Source organism: Anoplopoma fimbria, chromosome 16 (assembly GCF_027596085.1).
Source record: "Anoplopoma fimbria isolate UVic2021 breed Golden Eagle Sablefish chromosome 16, Afim_UVic_2022, whole genome shotgun sequence".
Lineage (NCBI taxonomy): Eukaryota > Metazoa > Chordata > Actinopteri > Perciformes > Anoplopomatidae > Anoplopoma > Anoplopoma fimbria.
The window spans coordinates 8,995,494-9,023,098 of record NC_072464.1 but is presented as its reverse complement, the minus strand read 5'-3'; the positions used below and the strand labels follow the sequence as shown (position 1 = coordinate 9,023,098).

The following is a 27,605-nucleotide window of genomic DNA, read 5'->3' as shown; positions in this document are numbered from 1 at the left end:
TCTTTAATGTGGAGTTCTCGCAAGTCCATTTCTTGCTAGTAGATGAAACAGTGTTTTTATTATATCTCCTGTAGTTCCACATAGAAAATGTGATGTCCCCTTGAAAAAAAACAGCAAAACAAGGGAAACCATGTCCAAAAACCTGCTGTATCGCCATCACTTGCTGTTAGTTAACAACGGTTGGAACCAAATGGATCCAAAACACTTACGCCGTAATCACGACCATGAACCGTGTTCCTCAGAGCCACCAGACTGAGCCTCGTCGTATCTGGCTCTGACTGATCTTCCCGCAGCCGATGCTGAGCCTCTTCATCATTACCAGATGACGCTGGAGATGCTGGTTTCTCTCGGCAGCAGAGGGAGCATGGCGTTGTTAGCGTGCGCTTCCTCCAGGCTGTGCTCTCGGCTCTTCCCGGGGGGCCTCTGTCCGTTCAGCAGTGTCAGTGGGATGTTGCAGTAGGTGTGCTGGTTCCCCAGAGAAGAGAGAGGTGGCAGGGTTCCTCCCGGGGGTAAGTCATACTCGTAGCTGCGGTAGTAGTGTTTCTGCCTCATGGTGGTGTGGTAGGTGTTGTGGAAAGTGGATCGCAGCTCGGGGTGGGCGGTCGCCATGGCGGTGGAGGTGGCCGCTGCCATGGAGATGGCGGAGACGGTCTGCAGCTCTCCGAAGGGGCCCTGCTCGCTGACGTCCAGCGCCGGCTCGTGGGTGAGCATGGGCTCTGTGCGCCTGAACGGCATCTCGTACTGCAGCTGCTTCCAGAACTTGGAGTTGAGCTTGTTGCTCTTGGGGCCGCGCCACTTGATGACGGTGAGGGTTTTAATGGTATGCTTGAGAGCCTCCACCTCCTGGTAGTTCATGATGCCGCGCAGCTCGGCGCACTCGATCAGGATGACTTTGATCTCACCAGTCACGAGCATGTTCCGCAGCCGCGTCTCCAGCTCGAAGATGCTCCAGCCCCGCCGCACCACGTAGTTGGGCGTCATAACTATAATGAGGCGCTTGCTCTGGTCCACACAGCGCGCCACGTCCTCTATGTAGGCTGCAGGAAACCACGGGTCGAAGGGAGAAAAGAACAAACACGCATAAGACATGAGAACAGCGAGATAGCAGAGTGATGTACATTCAGTATGTTTTCAGCTAGACATTCGATTTAATGAGGACAGGACCATGACACAAAGATGAACATACAGCATCAGACACAGAACACAAGACAATGACAGGTGGCTATTTTACTGTCCACCTCCAGCATCTGCTCAAATAACAACTCATTAAGTGTGTAGCTCATAGTGTGTAGAGAAAGACAAAGGGACTATGTACAGTATGTGTGTGTACATACATATCTAAAAGCCTGCTCTTTGTTCAGTTGAATATGTATTTTGTTCTGGTGCAGAGTGAAGTATTATTCTATGTATTGTTATCTAAACTCTGGAGGGGAAGACCCACAGACAAAGCTAAGCGCTGCACTAAATGGCTCTTGATGGCGGGGGCCATGATTGATAAAGCAGCACAGTCTATAGGATTAGGCTGAGTCTCTGTCTACTGAACGTTTCCGATCACACAACAGTGCCACTCTATGCGTCTCTATGGGACTTCCTGGGAGCAAGTAAATGACAGCAGCTGATACAAGAGGAAAAAGACTGCGGGCGAGTACCTCCAAAGAGCCGTGTTTCGTCCTGGTAATGCTCATTGGTGAGACCTAAACATAAACATGGTAACATTTAGGTCACAGGCAGAACACAGTACAGACACAGAAACATGATCAACACAGCTGTTGAAAGCGGCCGCTTCTCCTCGCACTCATCTTTTTTATATTTCACATGTGATTAATCATATACCATGTTTCCCTGATTGGGCATTCATCTACAATGAGTTTGCTTGGCAACTGATGCCGGCAGCAATCTTCTTTTGATTAAAGGAAAGAGGCGGCGGGGCTCGGAGCCTTCACACATTTCCCACTGATGTTTAATTCTATCTGGACCAACTAGGACGTATTTGCGTTTTATCTGTTCCACAGGAAGCCTACAGTACAAACACACAGCGTTACGACTAACTAGAGCACACTGTGCACCACTGGCAGAGACGGACTACTAAGCAGAGTTAGCACGCATGAGAATATGTTCAGACAGAATTTTCCGGGATTTATTAATGCATGGATGGAAACCGGGGAGGATGATGCATTTGTTCAATATATCATCTCCTGGTACACAGTGTATATCATATTCCCATGTCTATAGTACGTAATATGAGGATAGCCAGTGTAAAAAGACTAAATCTTCTATCCGGAGAGATTAGAGAGGATGCAAGAAAATTGGTCCAAAGTATTTGAGATCCTTCTCTTATTCGGAAATTTGGAATAAGCATCACTAATTATTTGTGAGTGTAAATGCGCTCTGCTTGAATCTGCCCACAAAGCACAAAACATTGAAACACAAGACAGTGACAGTGGAAAACAATACAGAAGAACCACACATAACAAACACTTTTAACTGATGGACTTATTAACCAGTGAAGGGCCATGCCTCAACTCTAAACACCTGTCAGGACTACTTATACCTGGTTAACCCATCATGTCTTCCTTATCTCAGATTGCATGCTTCCTTCTGCATGCTTTCTTCAGTCTAAAAAGTTCAACAACTCTAATTTCTGTTACACCAAAGAATCAACCCAGAATGGATCTCAATCTGTAGATCTATCTGTATGATTCAATTATCTATTTTAAAGCGATTCTGCTTCAGTCATTTCAGTCCTGTCTTCTTGACTCTTCCCATATCTGCCAAAACCTGGAGTGCTGCTCCCCAACTGTCCTTTGTCTGCGGTCCATGAGCTGTCATACCTGCCAATCTTTTGACAACACAGCAGTTGTAGGAATCCTAAAGATCTCGTTCTGCAGTCATCGTCCATCCTTCTGCCCTCTAGACATCATGTATCTCTGCAATTTTTTGAAATTCTGCTCCTCCAACATGCAGACCTGCTTTCCAAGAATCTCTGTTTTTATCAAGCTAGTTAAGGAGCTGCCCCTGTCCTTCTATTTCCCATTCCCACGTTTTTTTTCTCACCTACGACCTTCTCAGCCTCTGCATCCATTCTCTAGGCATCCCCCCCCTTGACTTAACTTACTCTTAATTACACATTTTGCTGGCTACCTGAGGTGCTCCCTATAATCCGTCTCTTCACCCCAATCAATCTGACATTGCCATTCATACTTCTGACTCTCTGACATTCACACTCTGGAGAAGTAAAACCAACTGGAAGCATCATTCCCCCTCATGTCTCAGCCCATAAGAAACACTGACCAAATCAGTTCCAGGTGTGCCATCAAAGCTTCACCTCATGACACACTCTTTCTCTCTGAAACATGGAGAATGGCCACTAGATTCTGGTTACACACATTTTCACCAAGTCCTCCGTATTTCTGGCAGATCTTCAGGACATTTTTCCGGCATTGGCGTTGCTTCCACAGCAGCCAAACTGGACAAATCAGCTCAAACGATTCAAGTCCTTGGTTGCTGATCATCTCATCTGAATTTCACTTTGTCAAGCTCACCCTCACCTTAGCTCCGTTTAAGTCTGTTGACTCTTCTCCCAGTCTTCAAAATATCCCTCCCACACTGGCCTAAATGAACAACTCTCTCCTCCACCTTCATCCTCGTCCTCACATCCACCCTCAACATCCAATACTTGCTCATTTTTTTAAAACCTTTTAACTAATGTTGTTGTGGCATGGTCCTTTACACTGAATAATGAAAGTGGAACAAATGTGCCACACAATGCAGCAACAACCACAGTATACCAGCAACTGTAAATGCCCTCACTATACATTGATGACACATAAACATGTGTATGCAACCACGTGTATATAAACAGCCACAGCGCTTACTTCCTGTTGGAATGAGGTCTCGATCTGGGATGAAGAGTTTGTAGCCGTAATGTTTCTCCAGGACATCAGGGAGGATCTCCAGGGCAAAGCGCTCCTCCTCCTTGGTCTCCTGACTCCACTGGTCAGGGTCCACTTTGGTGTAGGACAGGTACGCATCGTAATCTTTGTTTTCTGAAACACGGAGAGAAACAACAGGGGGTGGCTCATGAAGAAGGTGCACTGAATGCATTAACATCCAGCTAAAATGGAACAATATCCCTGAAGTCCTCGTGGCACACTGAAAAACCTGTATACACATACACTCGATGGGGAAAAGTATGAGGACACCTGAGCAGTGCACCCATATTTGATTAAAACCATCTCATTATTTTACAACTGCTTTGGTTCATCTTTCACAGCAGTTTCAATTATAAAACCCTAAACACAAAACACTGTGCTCCTAATTTTGTTATCAAAATCTCATCTGTATAGCACACAAAATGAAAATGTCTGTAATAAATTAGGTAATAATTACACTGTTAGTTTATCAAAGCATCACAACACTGTAATATTATTTTTAATTACTTTGAAATCATGTTGCATTGTAAAATAATCAAATATTCATTATGTCATATCGCTTTTATTGAATATGTTGTATTAGTGTCAATATAATGTAGGCTAGAGCCTGACTTCAAACCATCAACTTCATTGTACAATTTTTAAGAAAAAATGCTAATAGTGTTTTGTACATCATGTCATTAGTTTACATCGTCTGCATCAACCTCAAAGTTTGTTTTTATTCAAAACACCGGACCGGTGATATTTCAATCATATCTGCATTTTTGTAAAATGCTGCTACAACTTCTGGGAGGGCTTTCCACAGATCCTAGATTCAGGGATTTGCTCCCATTTAGCATGAAGTATTAGTGAAGTCGAACACTGATGTTAAGTGATAAGACCTGACTCGTAGTCAACGTTCCGGTTCATCAAGTTCAAGTTCACCATTTCTGTCTTGATCTTTCTCATCTCATGCTGGAACGGGAAATATACTTCTACAAACCATGCTTTAGCATCCTTAATTGGAATAAAAGTGGCCAAGATAAAAAAAAACAGCCACAGCACCAAAATTACATAAGAGCATTTGGTCAGCGGTGCCAATATATCTTTGGCCATAAAGTGTATATGAAAAATAAATTGGGGTAGACACAAAAATACCCAAATCAACACTCAGGCGATATCCTATTCCCCACCTCAAACTGATTTCCCAGAAGACAGTGGGAAGAACTGAAATGGCAGAACATAGACGATGGGAAAAAAGCTCTACTGGTGACATGTTCATTGAGTCCTAGTCATTACGCTCTGTAGAAACTGGATTGTGGGACAGCCAAGAAGGGAAAAAGGGGCTTTTTCACAAACTCTTTGAGGAGCACACATAGCTTTGAAACTCACTGGAAAGGCCAACGCTGCGCTCGATAGGATCCACACATCAAACGACGCCTTCAAATTAGCAACCAACCTCAAATTAACCACCTAGCAAACTTGGAAAATCAAAAACAGCTTGTATCTGCGGATCCCTGGTGGTATGACTTAATCATGTGGAAGTCTGAGTCAACAAAACAGCGTGTAATAGATAATTCATGCTACTGTAGAAACAATCCAGATGATTAAAAAATGAGTACAGTATTTTCTAGAATTTTTTCGAAAAGAAAGCCGGAAGAGTCAAAATACAAAGCAAAAAATAGGGAAGATACTGGGACACAAACAGACAAATCATTAACTGAAGCAGAAGTTAACTTTAATCTGTAGAGAAAAGAGAAAGTTGGCCTCAAATTTCAGGCTGTATGCAACACCTATTTGTCTCTCAGGGAGGAGCATCGAGCCTGCCCCGTCCCCATGTCCCGCTATCTGGCCTTCGACAGCAGAGGGTGGGCATCATTCCATGACATATTGAGACTGATCTCTTTTTAAATGGGCAACAAATTGAAAATCTGTCTCCTCTCCTCCCTATGTAGCCATTGCAGCAATGCACACACAATCACGTGCATCTCTACACCAACAGTGGAGAGAGAGAGAGAGAGAGGAAATGGGCTCCTGTCACTGAGATAGGAGAAGACATTTGTATCTACCAGGGAGTCTGTTATGGATAGAGGCTCTGACAGAACACACACACACACACACACACACACACACACACACACACACACACACACACACACACACACACACACACACACACACACACACACACACACACACACACACACAACCACCCACCCATTAAATCTTATTCACATGGGTAAAGAAACAGAACCTATTCACATCCATGAAAACAAACCCACACAGGCACATACACAGTCATCTGTGCTCGATCAACACAGAAGTGTTGAAAAGTAAAGCCTGGTGAGGACAAAGTGAGAGCAAGTTGTACGTCTTCAGTTGGAAACAGAGGGAGTGTTTGTTTGTGATGCTTTGTGTTCCGCCTTTACCTCCATCCACATCCTCGCTGCCAAAGTGCCTCCTGTAGAAAAGCATCAGCTCTATCTTGTGGCATTTGTAGAGGGAGATGAGGAAGATGAGCAGCAGCAGGATCGCTCCCAGCCCTCCTGCCAGCTCCACGGTGTACATGAGCTCTGCTGAGGACGACACACAGACCAGAAAAGATTTTAAACGCCTGAGACAACCATGGGGAGGTATGGGGAATACACATACCTCTTATAAATACACAAAAAACAGGCATTTGACTTTATTCTGCAGCAGTTTGGACTCATAGGTCTTTTTTTCCCTTCTCCATTTCCCTGTTAACCTCTCAGGATGAGGCACTTATAGGACACATTTACATTTGCTGGAAGGCAGGTTAATCATCAGTACTTTCATTGGCGAAAGCGCATCAATCTTCAGCGGGGAGAGACGCGAGGGCTCATAATGACTTTGGGAAAAATGAGAGGGCACAGTGCAGGGAGACACATGGAGAGAGAAAAAAGGCGATGATGAGAAATTGGGTTCATTTCTTTGGAACAGCGCAGCGATGACACAGCTCTGCACTTTGGCTGTAGTCCATAGTGGAACTTGAGACAATTGTGGACTTGGATGGAGGAATTTTCAAAACAAAAGGCTTCAGTCTACTCATCTCACTCACTCCCCTCTCAATCATACCTTTTCTTGCTTCTCCTCCCCGCTCTTTTCTCTCCCATTGTCTCTCCATTCATTTCTTCTCTTTATTATCTGCTCTCCATCTCCCCAGAGACCCAGCTTGGGGAAGGATGAGTTATGTTGTGTCTGAGAGCAGCATTTACCTGGTTGGCTCCGCTAGAACAGGTCCACCTTATATCTCTGTTACTGAGGACTGGAACACTGCACGGCTGCCATGGCAACCACAATGCAGCCATTGTTTATTGCAGATAATGTACACTGCAAGTACCTTTACTTTTCTTTTAGTGACATGAGGTATTCTCACAAGTTTTCAATGCAAGCCATTTTATTTTAATAATTTTCCTTCCCACAAGCGAGTGTTGCTCATCAACAGAGTATCTAAAACATGTGAGGCTGCCTTGGAAAGAAGTGAAGTTATACCACCGTATAGTAACACTTTGTCACCTGCTGCTGGCGGTAGCTTTAACAAGGCAAATAAGGGTATTTCTCCAAATCAATCAAACGTGTCCTTTAACTTGTAAAGACAGATTGTCTGTATCAGTCAGCACATTACCCTTGATGTATCTAAGAATGATAGCCGTATTATTTGGCCCTGTAAAATGTAATTTCCCAACCATTCCTTAAAACTTTAATGCTTTTAACTAACAATAATTTCCCACTATGTCCCTTCCCATCTTTCTCCTTCTCCTGATAAGGAAGGCAAGGCAGCCTGCAGAGACATTCACATACCTGCTGCAGGGTTTATGAGTGATGCATTCCGGGAGGGGAAACATGAAATAAACATCAGAATAATCTGTTAGACAGAGAGAGAGCGAGAGTGAGAGAGCTTGACTTTAAGGCTTTCATAGCATCCCTCTCCCTGGAAATGCTGCTTTGAAAGAGAGACCCAAATGAAGCGGTCTGGAGTCTACAAAGACCACTCAAAAGGAATTGGGCCACTTACAAAAGACGGTCAAAGAGACAAAGATTAAAGCGAGGAGACAGACAGATAAGGACTTAAAATGTAATTGTATGCTGAACTTATTGGCCTGTTGGGAAAAGCTGAGGACCAATTTGCTGTTTAAACAGCCATCAAATTACTTCTCTTTGCAGGGTGACAACCAGCGCGTGAAAAGAGCTTCAGACAAGTCATGCTAGAGAGACAAAATAGCTACACAGCTGCTGGAACACACATCGAGAGCAGCGGCACAACCAAGTGGAGCTCAAGCACAGAATGTTAACACGTGTAGATGAAGAAAAATTGACCAGAGAGGACAGACAAAAGGATGCTGTTTAAAACAGTGCTGTATGGTCTTTGGTTGGATGAAGCAATTGTATTTGAAGTGTTCTTTGTTTTGGTAAATAAATATTTCAAAATCTGAAGTGATTTTAAAGAATCAGATGTGTTTATACCGTGAACACCTGAAAGCTTTAAACCTGATTTGTTGGCTACATGTGATCAGAAGCAAAAATAAGCTTTAAAACACTATTATACCGTACCATGACCGTATGAAGTTAGTATGGCAAACAAAATAGAAAAGTTGCCCATTTACAAATATCTCAGATACAGAGCAACATTAGTGTTCATTTGGATTTATGTCTTGGGCTACCTGTTGTATGCAAATCCAATATTTTCTCTCCTTTTAGCTCTGTGTGGTCTCCACCAAGTCTTGATGAAAATATCTTGGTCTAGCTTTGTCTGTCTAGTGTCCAGTGGGTTTATTAAAGCTTTTACCTTTGAAAACAATAAGCTGGAAGACGCTAAAACGTTCCAAAGACTGGAGGGAAACATCACTCAGTTGCTAACTCTTTGTGGGCTTGTTGCTACCAGTGACCCCTTTCACATTACTATAAAAATATTGATTAGAGCCACTTTAACACCTTTAACCTCAATGAAGCAGTGACTTCTGTGCAGCCAAGTTTTGTTCACAACACAAAGAACCTTATTCCAAAGTCCTTACGGAGATCCCGAGAGTTCCCAAATATACCAAATATGTAAGGCTGACGTTTGGGGGCATGTGTATAAAATGATGCAAAAGACATTAAGAATATATTTTATTGGATGAAATGGAGCAACGAGGCTTTGAATACTTCATTCATCATATATCTTTAATGAAAAGCTGATATATGTATGATAGTGTCAGAAAGTAAGGGATTGGTGAATCTTTCCAACCTTAAAGCCACCTACGGGGAAATGAAATGCAAAATCTGAATGTTGAGGGCTTTACACTCCTCAAGGTTTCAGTGGGAAACGTCAAAGAGCCCTTACCCCGTCTGAAGAGCTGGATGGTAGCTTGCCGACGGCCGTTACCATTTTCCACATAACAGGAGTAATTTCCCAGGTCCTCCTCCTCCAAGGAGTCAATAGTCAAGGAAATGGCCACTTCCTGCTCACCGAGATGCTCCTTGACAATCCTGCAAAACAAACAAACGATAAAACTAACTGGGCTATTCTTTCCCTGCAGCAGTAATTTTGGAAACAGTAGATGAGAAGAGGCTTTCCTCTGTGCTAATGCACAAGAACATGTAATCAGTGTTAATGAATGTGGTGAGTGGTGATCCAGAGTGCAGCAGTCCCAGAAATGCCCGTGAGCAGGGTGTTTCTGTACAACTATATCTTGATGAAGACCCTTTTGTGTAACTGTAAGTACTTCAAAGTATGTTGATTTCTTCTCTCCGCACTCAAAGCATATGAGAAATGAAAATCAATAAGGGCTCTTCCACGGCGAGTGCGGAAGGGACGGGCGGGGGAGAAATCAAATAATGGCGATCAGAAGACAATCTTTTTATAGCGGCTGCCATGGTAACAGAGAGAAAGTAATATTCCATAAAGTAAATGAGCGTCCCCCGCTGGGCTGGTTGAGCCTGATGGAGGAGAGAATGGGGAGATAATGCTCCCTCATACCTTGGATACACTACTTAGCCCACTTTTGCAGCACCCTCAGCACAAATTACACATTGGAGGAAAAAAAGTGCAAATGAGAAAGAGATCTCCTCTGTGTGTGTGTATCTACTGTATGTGTTAATAAGGGCTGTGTTGAGAAGGCGGAGTGGGATGAGGAAAGTGTGTGTGTGTGTGTGTGTGTGTGTGTGTGTGTGTGTGTGTGTGTGTGTGTGTGTGTGTGTGTGAGTGTGTGCTTGAGTGTGTAGGGGTATAATGACTCTCAAGCTTCTCTCTTCTCTCTCGCCTTCGAGCCGATAAACTGCACATAAGGACAGCTTGTTGGGGAGATTTGGCATCGGTAATTGAAAGTGTATCATGGGCTTTGCGTGGAGAGGCTGAGGCAGTGCTGATGATGTTTGTATTTTCAGCTTGAGTTTGTTGTGCAATGGGGTTGTGGGCCTGGGGCGCTGGGGCGCTGGGGCGCTGGGAGAAGTAGGCACGGGAATAATTCATGTCTCTCCAGGGAGCGGTGGGTACTTTGAAGCCTCCAGTTTCACATTATCACACTATATGAGGCAACAGAGCTCGCTGCCATACAACCTGATGGATAATGACCACCGCTGTTCAACCTGAGTCTCAAAAGACCAGGATGAGGAACCTAAAGTTAGAACGGATGGATAACAAGGTCCAGGTGAAGCCCACCAATAGGGATGGGAGGTGAATGGCAGCCCATAACACACTTCATGATTACTTATCGATATCAAGTTAGCCGAATGAGTAAATCGGTGAAAACACATTTTTGTGGTTACTTCGGGCACTTTTTTCTTTTCAATATTTTTTCTCATTCCCTCTCTGCAACTAATTTGTTCCTTTTCCACATGCAATTTAAGGTAAAACTACAAAAAATACCAACTGAATTGGGTCAATAACATATCGATCACCTTCTTTACTATGCTGAGACAGATTTGTTTTGCTAATTTATTAATCTCTGCATGCTATGCTAATGTCCAGTCATCCGTGCTATGATAACAACAATAGCCCTGTCCATGTGGTGCAAATGAGAATTTATGGGCTCGGGCTACCGTAGAAATGAACTCCTCTGAATCAATAGGCTCGGAGTTGGGTAAATAAATGCCTGCAGAAACTCTACGCCTTTGGTATAACTGCTTGTCTCTTAGCTCAAGCTTGGCTACCGATAGTAATAAAGCTAAAGTGTGTGGGTGCCAGCCTGAAGACGAGAGGTAACCCTTAGAAACATGCCCATTGGATCTTCTTAAAAAGGTAGACAGCTTGGCTGCAGGGTAAGCACACGTTTCTCATGTTCAGTTTCTCCTATCCTTTCTCTCCATCGCTCCCTGTCTTTGCCTGGACCATGGAATATATCTGATTTCGTGGAAGCTAAAAAAAAAAAAAAAAAAGTCACAGGCCTGATGTGGAAAAGCTCAGGGTGGCAGCATCAGCAACAGAGAGTGGATGATCAAATACATTATTGATCCGCTGCATGAAATATCGGTATGAATTATTAAAAAGATAACTCCTCAGCCAGGGAGCGCGGGAATCCTGGTGTCAGGGACTAATGGAGGAAGAGAGAGAAGTCAGTCAGACAGGAGAGCAGCGCTGGTGGTTTAAAAATGAGATTTGTTTCTGTTGCATGTTCATATCAGTGCACAAGCAAACACACTATCACGGATGTGTCTTCTTTACTTTTCCTCCTAAGTGACTTCTACCACATTTCTTATTCTTTCCATTCCTTCCCTATCTTGCTCCCTCTCTGCCTCCCTTCCCCTCCTCCTCAGCTCCCTGCAGCCCATCTGCATGCCGCTATAGGTGGGTGCAGCGAGGGAGATAGCAATAGTGGCGGCAGTGTGAAAAATGGCAGTTGTTAACCATCTGACAGGGCTGTCTCCCCAGAGCTGCAGCCTCTCCAAACAGCCCTAATGGGAAACATGCACATGGAGCAGGGAATGGACTTGTTTAAATGTGTTACACCACTAGGAGGGAGAAACACGGAAATGGGCTTGTTTTAAATGTCTTAGTGCTCTGGAAGTGAGGCTTGTCGGGCAAATTCTACAATGTTAAATTTAAAGGAGACAGTAAGAGAGGGCAGGTTGGAGGAACTTGCTTTTTGAAGGTGTGTTCATCATTTAGCATATACACCCTGGGTGTGATAAGTTAGGGAACACATGTATGTGGACAGAAAGCAGGACATGGACTTGCTTTTTGTAAAACTGGGGTTTCACAATGTGGTGGTAGGTACAAAGTGGGAAATGTGCATCCTCTTCTGCAGTTGCTTCACAGAAATGAATAAATAAAATGCGTGCCATGGAAAGAAATGGTTAGAAAGAGAAATTGGTTCCCATGACACTACTTAAATCGATGCAAAATATACACAACACAATATAATTCACGTGAGATCTTCAGATTTATTATTTATTTATTATTATTTAAAACTCCAGACTACCATATCCCCTTTTAAATAATTCAAACCTTGCAGTAATTGGAGATATAAGACAGCTAAACTGACTAGAGAATGTATAACTGCGTGTCATATGGTAACGGATGTTTTACTTTATGACTTTATGTATTTTTAAGCAAATATCTGTGTTTTAAAAATATTGAATACAATATTACTTTTTCTATATCTTCTGAAAATTGAGAAAGAGCAAGAGAACCGAACCATCAGCCATCACAGCTAAGTGTTCATGAACGCCAAGAACTTAAAAGACAGCACTGTGCCTTACATAACAACTGCATCAGCTACCAGTTTCCACTAATTTCATTCTGAAAACATTTTGCAAAGACTTGAAACTTAATCATGACACACAACTCACCACCTGCATTCATTTTCATATTTTAGTTAGAACTGGTAATGCAGCTGCAGACAATGAATAGCTTGAAAACTCTCTTTGTTGTGGAACTCAAGGACGCCTCAACGTCCCTGACTTGAGTCAGATGCAGAACAGAAAACGTTTTAATGAAAGAAACGACTACAAATAAATCGGAGCTTTCTTTTCTCAATGTACAGGTCTGTGTTTTCTTTTTTGTCTTGTGGCTTGACTTTTTAACAGCATAGCTGGTAAATGCAATGAGGCATGGGACAAATAATCAATATGAAACACAATACACAGGCACCAAAATTATATATTATGTATATATGTGATGATACAGTATAACAGTTACTCCTCACTTCAATAGCGTATTATCTGGCTATGTGTGTGATATGTGCAGTCATATTGTTATAATAAGTTATCCTGTTTCCACCTGCTTGCCAGTGCATTTCCACAGGACAAAAACGTACTTTAGACCAAAAAAATTATGACCAAATGAAGGAATAAATATTTAAAACATGCTTTAAGTATCTGCGTGATGTTCACACTATAGCAAAATAAATGGAAACCAGCAGCTGCTTGGAAAGCACCAAATAAATCTCTTGAAAATGGTTGGTTTAGTGTACGCAATTTGGAGTTAATGGGCTAAAACATGCAAAACCATCGGTATCGTCCATTTTCCAGTGAATGTATCTACATTTGCTATTAATTCCTCATTAGCGACGCGTCCTGTGAAATCAATTCCGGCAGTGTTTCTTACTTGATGTCGCTTTCCTGGATTCGCTCCTCGTCCAAGTCCTCTATGAACTTCTCTCCCTTCATCCAGTAGATGAGCGGGCTGACGTCACCACTGTAGCCGAAAAACGCCCGGCAAGTCAGGTTCAAAGCACTTCCTGCAAAGACAGGAGATGACATGCTGTCATGCTTGATTGTCCTGAAGCCTTAGCAAGGTGTGTGATTCATGTGCACAACACACACACAATATGTACCACATGTCTGCTCCTTCAAAGTCAGGGACATCAACAGAAATCAGTCATTTTTTATTTATTGGTGACATGTGCATTAACAATTCTTTGTACATATCCAACAAAAGTCATGTCAAAAGTGGTTGCATGAGAGAATATGTAAGTTGAACACACAATGTCTTCTCTTTTCCCGTTCAAGGGGAAAAATCTCAGGAAAATCTTTGATTTGCTAATGCCAAAAGCACACACATACTGTATACTGATCTGAACGTAAACAGTAATGAACACACGGGGGCACTCAAGAGCTTCCTACAACCCCCCTCGAGACCGCGTGTCCATGAGAGAGAAGGAAGTGAGAGGAGGCTGTCAGTAACATTATTTTATTTGGAGCCACTGCCGGGTATGAAGACAAGTCAGGAGTCAACAATAGCAGTTTGTTGTGAGTCGATGATATGTGGAAGAAGGAGTGATTGCCAACATTGTCTTTGTTTTGTGAATTGATGGATTCTATCTTTCTGTCAACAGAGAGGGCAAATACCAATACAGGAAAAAAAGGTGATACTTCATGCACCAATTTTACAAATTTAAGAGAAATAGGACATTCAAAACCATTGATGATCTGTTGGTAAGAGGGGACAAATGTAATGTAACATGTAGCACTGCTGTGAGCTGATTACAGTTGGCATAAAGAGGCCCCTTTTACCCACTCAGGCAAGCCCTTCAGTGTCCATGAACTACGCATGTATTAGGCTGGTGAACATAAAGATAAAGCACTGTTGGCATATACCAGCACATGTTTATTTTGCATTCCTCTGAAGTTTCTCAAAAGGCCTGGGGTGCAGCAATCCCTTGCTGATGCCTCTCAGGGCACCACACAGCAACATGTAAACAACACACAGATGAGGGAGGCTCATCATGCAGCACATACTGTAAACTGTGATGTGGAGGACACTCTCCTGTTGGGAGAGCCAATGCTGTGTCTGGCTCAGAGGCATGTGATTTGGGAGCACTTGGAGAAAAGGCCTGACAGGGATGGGGGCTGAAGGAGACACTTCTCCCCTGTTTCACAGCAGGATTTATGAGCAGGAGTGCAAGGTAAACTGTACTGGTATGGGGCATGTGTTCATTAATCCTACTTAGCATGTGACAGCACCATGGACAGCTCCCAACAGCCAAGTGCAGGGAATAGAAGGTAAACTATAGCACTTAACTAAAGCTTAAAAAATAACCATGTTTGAGTAAGATCTACTGCATTAAATGTTGCTTCTAAAGATGATCGCTGAGTCCCTTCCACTCCACTAACAACTCCTGCACCTTTCTCTCACATGCCCTAGCTGTGACCGGAGGAACACGTCTTCAGAGCAAAAACAGGCAAGGTTCTTTTTGAAACAGTGTTTGTGTTTGAACTAAGGACATGTATCCGCTGTTCTCCCCCTGCCCACAAGCCAGACGCAGCTTCAAAAGATTCCAGTAGGTCACTCTCAGCATAAGGAAAGTTTCAAGGCGTGCAGGAAAGCAGGACGAGAGGACGCCCAGGAATGAACTGACGGTACTGTCTGTGAGGAGCAGTGGCTGACATTTCCAAAGTTCAACAGCCACTCTCAGCTTGGTATTTGTGCACAGCCAGGCTTTACAAAGGCTACATGCTGTACCTACAAAATAGGAACCTCCTGCATGTGATAACAATACACACACATGAACAGGTGCTGGTGCAGTTAACTGTATAGCCATACGTAATCGTTAAACGTGCGGAGTACCCAAACTGTGCAAAGTACATAATGTACCACTACGTGTCTCTTTGTGTGAGACAGATTCAGCATTTCCCTTTTCCCCCTGTTTATAAATCTCCCCCATGCTGTTAGTTTATCCCACAGATCAATGGCAAACGAGGAATGTCATGCTGCCGGCAGCCGCTGCCTGGAGAGGAAGTCTCCACTGAGCTCCCTGGGAATCACAGGAAATGTTGAAGGCCTCATGCTGTCTTATTCTAATCCAAGTGCAGCACTCCCCCAAAACTCCCTCCCAGCCACTTTTGTTACTTCTTCCACCACAACAACAAACACCAGTGGGCGTTCTTACACCTGCAACATCACCAGCACATTCATGGATGCAGTTCGATAGCTGGATGTTATGTTGCCATTTGTCATTTCAGATTTTGGCCCATGCCATGTGAATAAGGATCTATTTATTTTGCACTACATGCTGAGATGATGTCCTGCATAAAAAAAAAAGCTTTTCTAGGCTATGATAAAGATTTACAAGTATTGTGTTTTATTTGGCAAAACAACACCAAACAAGGTGCATTTGTATCTATTTTAGAGCTTTAGCATCAGCAGATGTAGTATGTTGTCATGGATTTGTAGATGCTCAAATACAGATTTATCTGAGTACTTTGAGGGCTTTTTTCTTGTTGGCTTAAACGTTGAGATTGAAAGCTTATACATGAGGAGAGTGAATGAAGAGGAATGGATTTCAATCTCAATTTTTAAGACAACATAGACAGGATGGATTTTGCGAGCAAGACAGTCTAACTGTCCTGAAAAACTAGTGTTTATAAGCGGGTTTTAAAAAAATCTAAATATAATCTAAATATATTATTCCATTGACCGTTTACAAAACAGAGACCATGTAAGCCATTCAGGACTTTCTGTCAACAGCTTAACAGACATGTCTTTTATAGTGATGGCCTAGAGATTTTTATAAACTGGATAAATTGAGGGCGAGGTTGAATGCTACTCCAGTAGTAGTATATTCAATCATGTCCTCTGCCTATGTTAAACGAACCTCTACCTCCTTCTGGAGCCCTTCATTTATTCAAGGAACATTCCAGTGTACAGTTGAAATAACATTGAAGTTATTTTACATAACGGCTATACATTTACAGCATGCGACTACAGCTGCAGTTTAAATCAAGAGCTCAAGAGCAATTGAACGTCTGTTTTAGGAATGCTGCTGAAGAAGACCCACAAATGTTAGTCATGACTAATATTTGGCATGACTCTGTCATTAGCCTCTGAGCCAGCAAAATACTATGATGTCAAGTTGGTTGAAGTTTGAGCAGATGGTGGGAAGGCTATTAACCAGGACTGGAACAATGAGGTGAATCATTTCTCACACTATCAAGATAAAGAGGAGGAGGAGCTTTTTAAAATCCCTTCTCTACTACTGTCAAACCCAACAGCAGTATCATTATTATTATTATGATCTTTTATTAATCCTGAGAAGTTTGCAACCCTTTATAACTCACAAGACCGGTGGTGACTTTAACTGATCATGAGGTTGAATTATTACAGAGGAGTTGTTATTTCTGCATTGGTGAGGTGGCAACGTGCACAGACAGACTCCAGACCAGACAGACTGCAATCAGTCCTAATGATGTGAGCATGTGTGTATGTGGAGGAGTTAAGGGCGACCTCCTCGGGCTCCATAACAGAAGAAACACATACGCGTCTAAAAACCTGGGTAATTAAAGCGCTTATTGGCTGATTCTAAAAGAAGAGTACACTAAGTTTCAGATAAAAGCATCACGGACGGCGAGGAAAGCCAAGAAAAAAATAAATTGTGACCTTGGGCTTCAGAGAGGCTTTTAAGTGAACAGCGTGAACAAAATAGGAACACAGTGAAATATGTGTTCCAGCCGGGCCTAGCTAATTAGCATAGCTAATGGCTGCCGCTCTGCACTGCTCTCATACGTCGGCTAACACTGATCATCTCCATCCCAATCCGATGGCGTCGTCCCATAATGCCCATCCTGGTTCCATCCCATTAGCTCTATCTGCACTGTTGCTGTTTTTTGCACTGTTAGCACTGTTAAAACAGGCAGCTGCCATCCAGCGGCTCACCCGTTGCCATGTTGGCAGCCATGCAAAGGCATTATATGTTATTAAGTCCCCATTGAACACCTATGAGCACAACATAAAATTGAATATTCACCCTGTTGAGTAAATAACAAAGCTGAAGTCTGTTGTGACCTTACCACTGCAAAGGCGCACACAGGGGGCCTCCAAAAGTTATTCACCCAGCTAGGCAGCGGGCGGCTGTGGCATAGTGGAGAGCAAGGTAGTTCTCCAATCAGAGGGTCGGTGGTTTGATACCCGGCTTCGGCAGTCGATGTGTCCTTGGGCAAGACGCTTAACCCCAAGTTGCTCCCGAAGGCTTGCCATCGGTGTGGACTGGATGTTGCATGAATGTTAGTTAGAGTCTGATGGTGGCACCTTGCATGGTAGCCCTGTCATCAGTGTGTGAATGGGTGAATGATATGTAATATACTACTGATTGTAAGTCGCTTTGGATAAAAGCGTCTGCTAAATGACTGTAATGTAATGTAACTATTCATTATTTGGTTATTTTGAAGTTGTTAAACATTTTAAACAAATGTTAGGGAGACTTAATCCAACACTGAGAATATGCTTTGGTTTGAATGAGTCGTTTCACAATGTGTCAACTTTGGAAAATATATATTATATGGCTGCAACTAACAATAACTTTCATTATCAGTTAATCTGTATATTATTTTTCTCAATCAATCAATGATTAAAAAAAAATAGTGAAAAACATCCATTGCAATTTCTTTAAGCCCAATGTGAAGTTTCTTTTGTCCATCCAATAGTTCAAAGCCCAAACATATTCAGCCTAGTATCACAAAAGACAAAGAATACATCCTCAAATTTAAGAAGCAGGAACAAGGTAATGATTGGCATTTTTGGCAAACATCAGTCTTATATATTTAAAGTCTAATATACATTTGTACTCGTTTGATATATTTTCACATATATCTGATATTCTTTTGGTAAAAAAAATTCAAGTCCATCACTCTGTCATTTTTTGAAGTTCACAAATAAATGTGCCGTTGCAAGACTTGGCAAGATGTGGTGTGAAAAATATCCCCCTGCTGACTGAATGTGTGCCTTGTACTGCACAAGAGCATGATTAAGTGTTTCCATGAGTGTGTTTCTTTATGTGTGCACATCTTTGTGTGTTGTTTCTGCCTTCACGCATGCGTGGGTGTGGAACAAATCCATGTAATCTGAGTGATTGACATCCTCCCCCTGGCTTAGAGTTGGTCACGGCGCCTGATGGAAATGAGCTTTAAACGTCTCTTATGGTGCCTTCGCAACTAAACTCTGGTTCTGTTAAAACTTTCTCGTGTCAGTTTGCCCGGTTAATGCTGTTTGTTTGGGCTGGTCTGGAACCTGTCAGCCGAACCCTGGCGTGGACCAAACAATCAAGTCAAGGCCGCTTGAAAGTGGACTCTGGTGTTGTTCGTTTGTGGTGTGAAAGCAAACAATAACTTATCCCAGCACATTGGAGTGGGACTTGGTGCGAAGTAGGTAGGAAAATAACACCTGAGCGGCAAAAAAATGTAAACAGAGTAAAGCGTGCAGAGATTTGAGCTGGCACTATAAGAGTTTGTATATCAAACCTTTGCCAACTCCTGTCCGAAGATTGGCAAACACATCTTTCTTCTCAATAAAAGCTTTAAGTGCAGTTGATTTTTTGTTCTTCTTTCAGCGTAAATATACCTTCCAGTTAGTTCAATAGTGTCGAGATAGCAGCTTCAAAAGAAAGTTCCACATCAGCCCCAACGGCGCTCCTCTTTATGGTCCACATCTCAAACACGCCCCACATTAGATAAACGGTTGTGATTGGCCCAACTCGTCTCAGGTCCAGGGGGAATCTCTCCAAAGCGAAGGGGGACCAGACACAGCTGCTATAGCTAAAACAAACTTGAGCTTGCAGATTCGTCAGATTTCCAGGCTAAATCTGTACTGGCTAGACATTTTTCACAAAAATCTGCCTACCAGCACCTCTAAAATTACCTAATTCACACAGTGTATTAAACACACAATATATAATGTGTACATTTGTTGGACAGAGCCAGGCCATCAAGCTTTTATGCTAAGCTAAGCTACCTGGGTGCTTGCTGTAGCCTCTTATCTTGAGTATAAGCACCGGAGTAGCATTGATCTTTTCATCTAACTCTTGGGAAATGAGCTTATTTACTTTTCGCCGAAAATGTCAAACAATTCGTATGAAGAGCGTCTGACAGGAGGTGCAAATCTTGTTTTGTGCCAATCCTCAGAGATTTAGATACTCACCTTGCACCTACAATTGGTGCAGTCAAGTCTTATAAGAATATAAACAGAAAACCACATCATGCCTTTCCAAAGACATATAAAAAAAAAAAAATCCAATAAAAAGAAAACATGAATGTGGAATACAGTTATTGGCACTCTTTATTGCATAACCAGATGAATGAATGCATATATAAAGGAATGAGTGAGTGAGATTATGTGAGAGACCAAGAATGGTGATCGCATTTACAGAGCCTATAAATGACGTGTGCTACAGAGGGTCATGAATTTGATTTGCATCAACCCTTGGTGCATGTTTAGCGGATTTCACAGTATTTGGGATAATAAGGCTTCACAGAGCTGGCACTGAGATTCACACAGAGGAATGCTCCACAAGCCAGAGGAGAGGAAAACAAACCTTGCACAGAAAACAGTCTGCAGATGCTGTCCAAACCCAGCACAGATGCACAGCGCTCAGCGAGATTGACAGATACGCAGACAGAAGGGCAGATGAATGAACAGACAGACAGAAAAAAGAAACAATAAACCGCCGCGCATACAAACATGATTATAAATGAACAGACGCGCACATGCACGTCAATGTCATCTCTGTCTCATCTTTTTTTTTATAGAATCCACTGAATAGGCCCGTTGTCTTTCACATGTCAGTGCTCGGAGCAGAGTTGGATTGTGTGTTTCTTTATGTGCGACAGCCACCACCATATTTTACTTGTAGAATAAGCATCACTCTGTAGTGCTTTTTGAATAAGTCATAGTCAGAGTGTGTTTGATGTTTCATAACACGCTCTGGTCTTCATCACAACTCCGCTGTTCACTTAGTGCTGCATTTTCAAGGCAGGGTGAAGTCTGGCACAAGAAGAGAAACCACGTGTTAGTGTTGCCTTCACCCTGAAAAGCACTTTGCATCATTTGTTGATTTTCTTGCTCTTTGCAGGTGGGAGGACAGCGAAGTGAGTTGGAAGTTTCATGTAAACCAAGCAAGCTGAGATGTTGGATTATTGTTTAAAAAGAAATCCCATCTATTCAGCTTCATTAAAACATCACTCATTTGGGAAATGTTCACATTGACATGTCAGGTGCTTCCTTATTGCATTTTAGCTGATACTACTACATCACCTACTATAATTTGAAAAGTGTGGCACTAAAACAGCGCCGGTTATGTACAAGTTGGAGTTACTGTGATGAAATCATGCACACCTAAACAGCAAAACACCCACATCATCCCAGTTAAGCTCAATCATTTCTGACAAACACAAAACGCAGGAGATATTGAAAGTCTGGGAATAAATGGAATGTAAGAAGTGTTTGCACTTGATGGTGATAAACACACAACGATTTGCTTATTAACATCCCATCACATCCGCAGGACTGCCTGTTCCTACCAGTCATCACTCTGCGGACTCATCCAAAAACATGAGGTTACCAAGGGAAACGGCTGCGTACATCATCTCCCTATTTCCATCTTGTTTCGGAAAAGCACTGTTTAATTTTAAAGAGCTTGCTTAATTGCAATATGATGTCATACGGCACGATAAGGAGCCCCGTGCAGACACATGGTGAGACTTGTAAAAACAAAATGCTTTTAATTTACTTTAGTCAAATACAGATTTTTCACAAAATCCTTCACTACTTCATTAAAGTTTGTTAGAAGTGTACAGTATGTCCACTGGAGTTTTCACTTGTGCCTGTGTTACAAGATTCTTTGGCCGTGATGATTGGTTTCAACACTTGCTCTGATGTAAAAACGATTTTGCCCATATGTGCATGTCTCAAACTCACAGCATAGCAGACAAATGTGAAAACAGCTTTCTAGTGACACACTCATCATACCATCAAGCTGTACAGTGAAGGCCCAACAGCCAAAATAAATAACCATAAGAAAGATAGATTATTGAGCTTTATCTAAAAATACATTATTTAAAGAATGAGTTTAGTTATTTGTTTGTCATCGTTTTCGTTTCAATTAAACCAAATGTTCACAAATAGTTGGTATAACACAACATTGTTGAATTGTATTAAAATGAACCAAATTCAAAACAACCTTATTCTTCTAATTACTTGAAATCTTAAATTAATCAATTAAAATGTATTTAACACAATTTTATTTGGCTATTTGCCATTTTTAAGGATGACAATGCTGGTCTGTCGGCTCGCCACTTTGGCTCGGACTGAAATATCTGTTGGATTGTAATGAAATTTTGTACAAATAGCCATGGTCCCCAGTGCATGAATCCCCATGACGTTTGGTAGACTCTTAGACTGTCTTTTTGCTTTTGCCTCAAAATGTTTTGTATTTCAAAAAAGTACAGTCAGGAATCAAGTACCCATCCAAAATTAGGGTAATTGTAAAACCAAGTCTTTCAGAAAATTAGCACAAGAAAATGCAAATGATGGGCGTTCCATCAACTATTGTTAGCTGCATCGAGAACGTTGGTGGCGCTAATTGCCCAGTTTGCGTGCTATTATTGCTAAAGAAAACGGCACATTGAGATAACATTGTTAAGAGAATTCAACTTAAAAAGGCCCATCATCTGCTTTTGATACTGTAGCATATTTGTCTTGCTGTATGTCTGCAACTTGCCATTATGTGTCTACTGGATACTATTAATATGTTAAACTGGAAAAACCCAGTCTCTCCATTGTGTGATTCTTTTTTTTTTCCTGTGGTACGACCACTTTGAGCTGGTTGTTGCAGTGGAGCCATTATATTTATAATTTGCTTGATGCTGCTGCTTAATAGCAGCCAGTTGGCATCTGTATGGCTTTGGATGAGAATCCAGTATGGTGCAAGCATGAGCAAACCTATCTGATTACGCTGGCAGTAACGTATCGATGTGTTTCAGATGATAACACTCTTTAAATGTCAACATATCACGAGTTAAGAGCAGCAGAGTTAGAGACGCCTTGTTTTCAGCTCAGAGGTTATTAAATTTACAAATTAGATTTTAAGGTGGGCTACAACTCTAATAAAGATAGAACTTTCTCATTTCATATATATAACCCTCCATCTGAAGTGAAAAATCGGCACAGGTGGAGTGAATGTCTAAGGCTTTGATGCCAAACAGTGTTATTCTACAACCCTGCTTTTAAAAAAAGACTGTAATTTGAGGGTTTGGGTATGTTAAGCAATAATTAAAATGGCCAAGCAGAAAGTGTGTGTGTGTTCATATGTTATTTATATATGTGTGTGGTTGTGCGTGTGTCTGTCAGAATGAGAGAGTGAGAAGGAAATAGAGAGAGAGAGAGAGAGGAGAAATTGTGTTTGTTAAGATTTCCTGATGATATCGCTGCGAGAGAATCTGATACAAGTCCTGTCAGTCATGATTCTTCCCCCACAAGGTGTGAAACAAGCATGAAAAAGTGCACACAGCACTGTGTAATCCTTTTTCTGCACACGGGAAGGATAAGAGAGCGAACAAGACAAGCAATAAATAGACACAGGTGGCTTGAACAACAATTTTCCAAAGTTTTTCAGTCTATTGTGGTACTTTGTGGTATATTTGAGATTGTTTTTCGATACATAACTGCTATGTGTGCCTGTGAGTTTGTGTGTGTGTGTGTGTGTGTGTGTGTTTGCTCAGTGTAGCAAAGGGGGGCGCATCCATCTGCATGTTTAAAAATGGATGGATCACGATGGAAAGCGGCAGTGAAGAAAGCCCCTAGTGCATGTTACATACGATAAGCTTCAGATTCAGCCCACAATCATACAGTAGAACACTATTAAAATACGCACACGCTCTAGTCAAAGGCAAGAGAGTGAGACGAGCTGGGGGGAGGCTGAGTGGCAAGTGATAACAAAAACCTGAGCATCGTTAGCCGCCTGCAGGTTACCATGACGACGCCTACTGTGCTGCGTATGCGCTGCAGGCTCTGTCAGAACCAGAAAATAAGGGTAAACACAGGTATTGTGCCACATTAGGACCTCTGTGGCTTTGTGCCGATAGCGAGCAGGAATCAAAGTCGGCTCTAATTGGAGGAGGGCCCAATTTAAAATTCTGGACGCTCACAACCAGAAAATACTTGTCTCATCGGGCAACTCTTCAAACATTTTTTTGAACAGTTATACCTGCAAATAAGCCCTACTGCATGTAAAGATGTGGTCTTTTTTTGTTCATGGCATAGCGGTGAGCTGATGTGGAATAGCGATGGTAGGCTGAACTGATTACTTTTCACTCTGCATTGCGGAGCGGTGCAGGTCAAAGCGAGGTTTGGGAACCGGAGGGGGTGAGCGCTACAGTGAAAGAGTGGATTGGAGGATTTGGGTGGAATAAGTGGAGGAATGAGTAAGGGCAATGAGAACATGAAAGAGCCGGAGGGGCCCACCCCCTCAGCCTCTCTCCTGTTCTAATACCGTCCCCCTCTCCAGAGACAAGCCCCTAATTACCATTACAAGCCTGAGAGCTTTTAACAGAGGAGAATCCTGCTTCTTTTCCTCCATGTCGCTGCTTCTCCCCATTTGTTCTGTGGCCCCTGATGATCCATCAGGGAAATGTCAGCCTTTAATTACCGGTAAAAAATTAAAGCCTTTGTGAACAGGTAGTTCGTGCCCCCCCTTTCCCTCTGCTAATAGTCCCTTTTTGATGACATAATAGGTGCTGTGTCTCAGGCAGCGGAAGACAGAGGCCCATTACACCATGAGAGGCACTGTGGGGGATTATGCGGTGATGTGATGATGAACTAAATAAACGCTCCTTTATCTTTCTGGTAATTTCATACTGACTGAGGGATCAACATCAAGTGTGTCTTCCCAGTAGCTCAGCTATGTCTATATCCCATGACAGTATGATACGGTGCACCGTGGTGGTAGAGATAACATTCCTCAACACACCTGAGCTCAACCGTGTTGTTAACCCTTTGGCTTTCTAACCTCTCTGCACCCTGGCTTACTGTAATTCAGACATTTAGATACTACTGTGTCTTATTCTCTGTGTCTTTGACGCACGCATCTCATCATCGCTGCAGGCTCCACATCCTTTCTTTCTTTTATGACTCTTTTATTTTTTACTCCTGAGGGTTTGGGGAACAACTTTCCCTGCCACTGTGGGCCCATGTGAATCTCTTTTTTATGGTCAAATGAGACCAATTTTCCCCGAATGACACTTGGAGTCATCCTTCTGAACACCGCCTTTCAAGTTGAGGATGCCGCGGGCAAAATTGCCACTGACCATAAAAATGATATTGAAAATGAGAATATATATCAATTTGTGGGATGACGAAAATGACAAGATAAAGGAAAATCAAAGAGAGAGAGAGAGAGAAAAAGAAAAATATAAACATTGCAGCAAAAGAGACAAGCATGAGCATAAGCGAGAGGGAGCTGTAATTGGCCCCTGTCCAGGGGGCTGGAGCCCAATTAAATGGTGTGATTTGAACACTTGACGAGGAACATCACTTTAACGAACGACCCAAGAGAGCTCGGCTGCAGGCGCTGACCCACTGACCAGAATACCAACTGAGGCCAGACTAACTCAATCAAAGCCAGAGCTCACTGACCAAGATCAGGGCACATCAACTCACACCAACCACTATTAGCTCACATATAAGGGTGGACTCGATCACAACACTGTTCACACATTTGTGTCACCCCTCTTCTGTCAACATAAAGGCTCTAATCCCTCACTGCTCCGTGGATCCAGACTGACATGAGGAACAATGTTGCCAGTGAGGAAATCAGGTTTTGTGAAAGCGGACTAAACAATACGTGTATTCTTAATAACTATTGGTCTAAATACCTTTATGAGGAAAAAATATGATGATGATGATGATGATGATGATGATGATGATGATGATAAAATAATTGTTGGGCAAATGTTATACATTATTTTAAAATTGTACAGCAATAAAATAAAATAAAACGTCAACTAGCCTGACTTAAAGTGTAGTTAAGTAAAACCAGTCCAGTTGTCAGAATTAAAATAAATAAATCTTAGAATGTAGACGCTTTCTTTCAAGAAAACAAAAAGAAAATGTACACAAATGCCATTACTTTCCAAATAAAGTCATCTTCAAACTAACATTTTCTTCTTTACCTGTTCCCTTGAAACATATGAGTATCCTCATCTAGTTATAGCACCCTCAAGTAAAATGTTATAGTATTTATGTTGTCAGATCTGTGACCGTAACAATTATTGATATTGTTTTACCTGCTCCCCAAAGGCCTTTGTTGGATGTTATCTATGTGGACTCAATTCATTGTAGCTGTTTTGTTACTGTTGTTCTTGTAATCTTGAGATGTTTACTTCTTCTGTAATCAGTTTAGGGCTAACCATAGCAGTTTGAAACTTGGAATTTTCCATTTCAAATGTGATTTTCTAATGATGTCTTGAGGTTTATTAAAGTCGCCAGCTTTAAATATTTCAACTTTGTTTCTGAGAAATCCTGGTTTTTGCCCATGAGCCTCAGCTGCTGTTACTATGAACATGAAGTCAGTCAGAGGAATCAAAATCCAAACATCTTGTTGGATCTTTATTTTACACACGTTGTTACGGTGCACATAAGAGAAATTTAAGCTTTTTGTTAATTAATTAAATTTATTTTGTTGGACTTACTGTAATGTTATATAATGAATGTATCTATAAGCACTCCTTATCAGGACTTTTTCTGACATGACAATCCAGCTAATCTAACAATTGGTTTATAGTTTAGATAATCCATTTTCCTGTGACAAATTCATTTACTTATATTTCTCTTATTTTTCTGATTGGTAGTCACCATCATTGCATTTATTGTCCAATACTGTTTTCACCGTGCCACAACTGCTTACACTAAATATCCAAGGCCAACTTCTGTCCTCTCCCCTTATTTGAACTAGCGTTGTTTATAGCTCCCTGCATGCATAGTGAAGACGGAGGAGTTGATATTGCAGCAGAAGGTCAGAGATAAATTTTAGTTCTGAGCCCTTCAGTGATTTAAAGTATGAATGAGTACATCTGCAACAACAGAGCGTGAATGTCATTGTGGCGCTCCATGTTTCTGAAAGATCATTCATGCATGTTCAGTGTATAATTAATATAGCTTAAATAAAGCATACCTAATGATAACTGTGAGATTGAAATTATTAACAACCACGCTTATGAAACAATGTCACAGCTGAGGCACTTCCCGGAATTCATAACAATAGAGAGACATTTCTACAGAAATATGGCGGATCAAACCAATCTAGACTACAAGAAATGGGCCTAATTTGAAAAAGAAACATGAAGGTACATTATACTAATTTGCAGTTTAATAGCGACGAAAGAAGCTCATGCCAGTCGTGTCTAAACGTAATAATTTTATGCACAAATTGTGATTTTTTTTTTTTTTTTTTTGCAAACCCTCTGGAGCTTTACACAACCCCTGGCTTTACGATTACACTCCGTCTTGAGAATAGCAGATCTAAGGAATGAATTCACTATTTTTCTTTCATCTCCTTTCTCCATGCAAAAGAGATCACATGTCTCCCCTTCCTGAACACCCTCTGTATCTCTTATTTTTTTCCTCCAGATATGTCGCCCCTCCACTTTGCGGCTCACCTTTTTCTTCTCGGTAGCTATCTCGCTATTTCCTCCAACCAAAGCTTTGGCTTATCTTCCGATTCCGAACATCACTCAAACTCCCCTTGGCCTGTTCTTTTTTTTTTCCATCACCTGCCTTCTCCTCCTTTTACAGCACATCCCTCCACACACAAACACACAGCCCTCCTCCTTTCTATTACACAAAGGTGTGCCCCCCCCCCTTCAACCCCCTAACACCTCAGCGTCTTATCGCAGCTCCAGCACTCTGTCCTCGCTGCTCTCACCCTCTGGTTTTGGTAGCTGACCCTCAAATCTCAACACACCACTTCAGCCACTTTCAATTGAGGCCGGAGA

The 27,605-nt window shown here is 42.0% G+C and overlaps 1 protein-coding gene across 1 annotated transcript in view; it reads right to left on the bottom strand.

Moving 5' to 3' along the window:
* Positions 1 to 315: 315 nt before the first annotated feature.
* The window catches only part of il1rapl1a (interleukin 1 receptor accessory protein-like 1a), a 137,934-nt gene continuing 110,644 nt past the window's right edge, over positions 316 to 27,605 (bottom strand). Inside the window, exons 8-13 of the mRNA XM_054615771.1 lie at positions 13,456 to 13,588; positions 9,253 to 9,398; positions 6,341 to 6,487; positions 3,876 to 4,046; positions 1,650 to 1,694; positions 316 to 1,037 (exon numbers count right to left, since the gene is read on the bottom strand). Coding sequence (XP_054471746.1) covers positions 316 to 1,037; positions 1,650 to 1,694; positions 3,876 to 4,046; positions 6,341 to 6,487; positions 9,253 to 9,398; positions 13,456 to 13,588 — 1,364 coding nt within the window. The remainder of the gene's footprint in view (positions 1,038 to 1,649; positions 1,695 to 3,875; positions 4,047 to 6,340; positions 6,488 to 9,252; positions 9,399 to 13,455; positions 13,589 to 27,605) is intronic.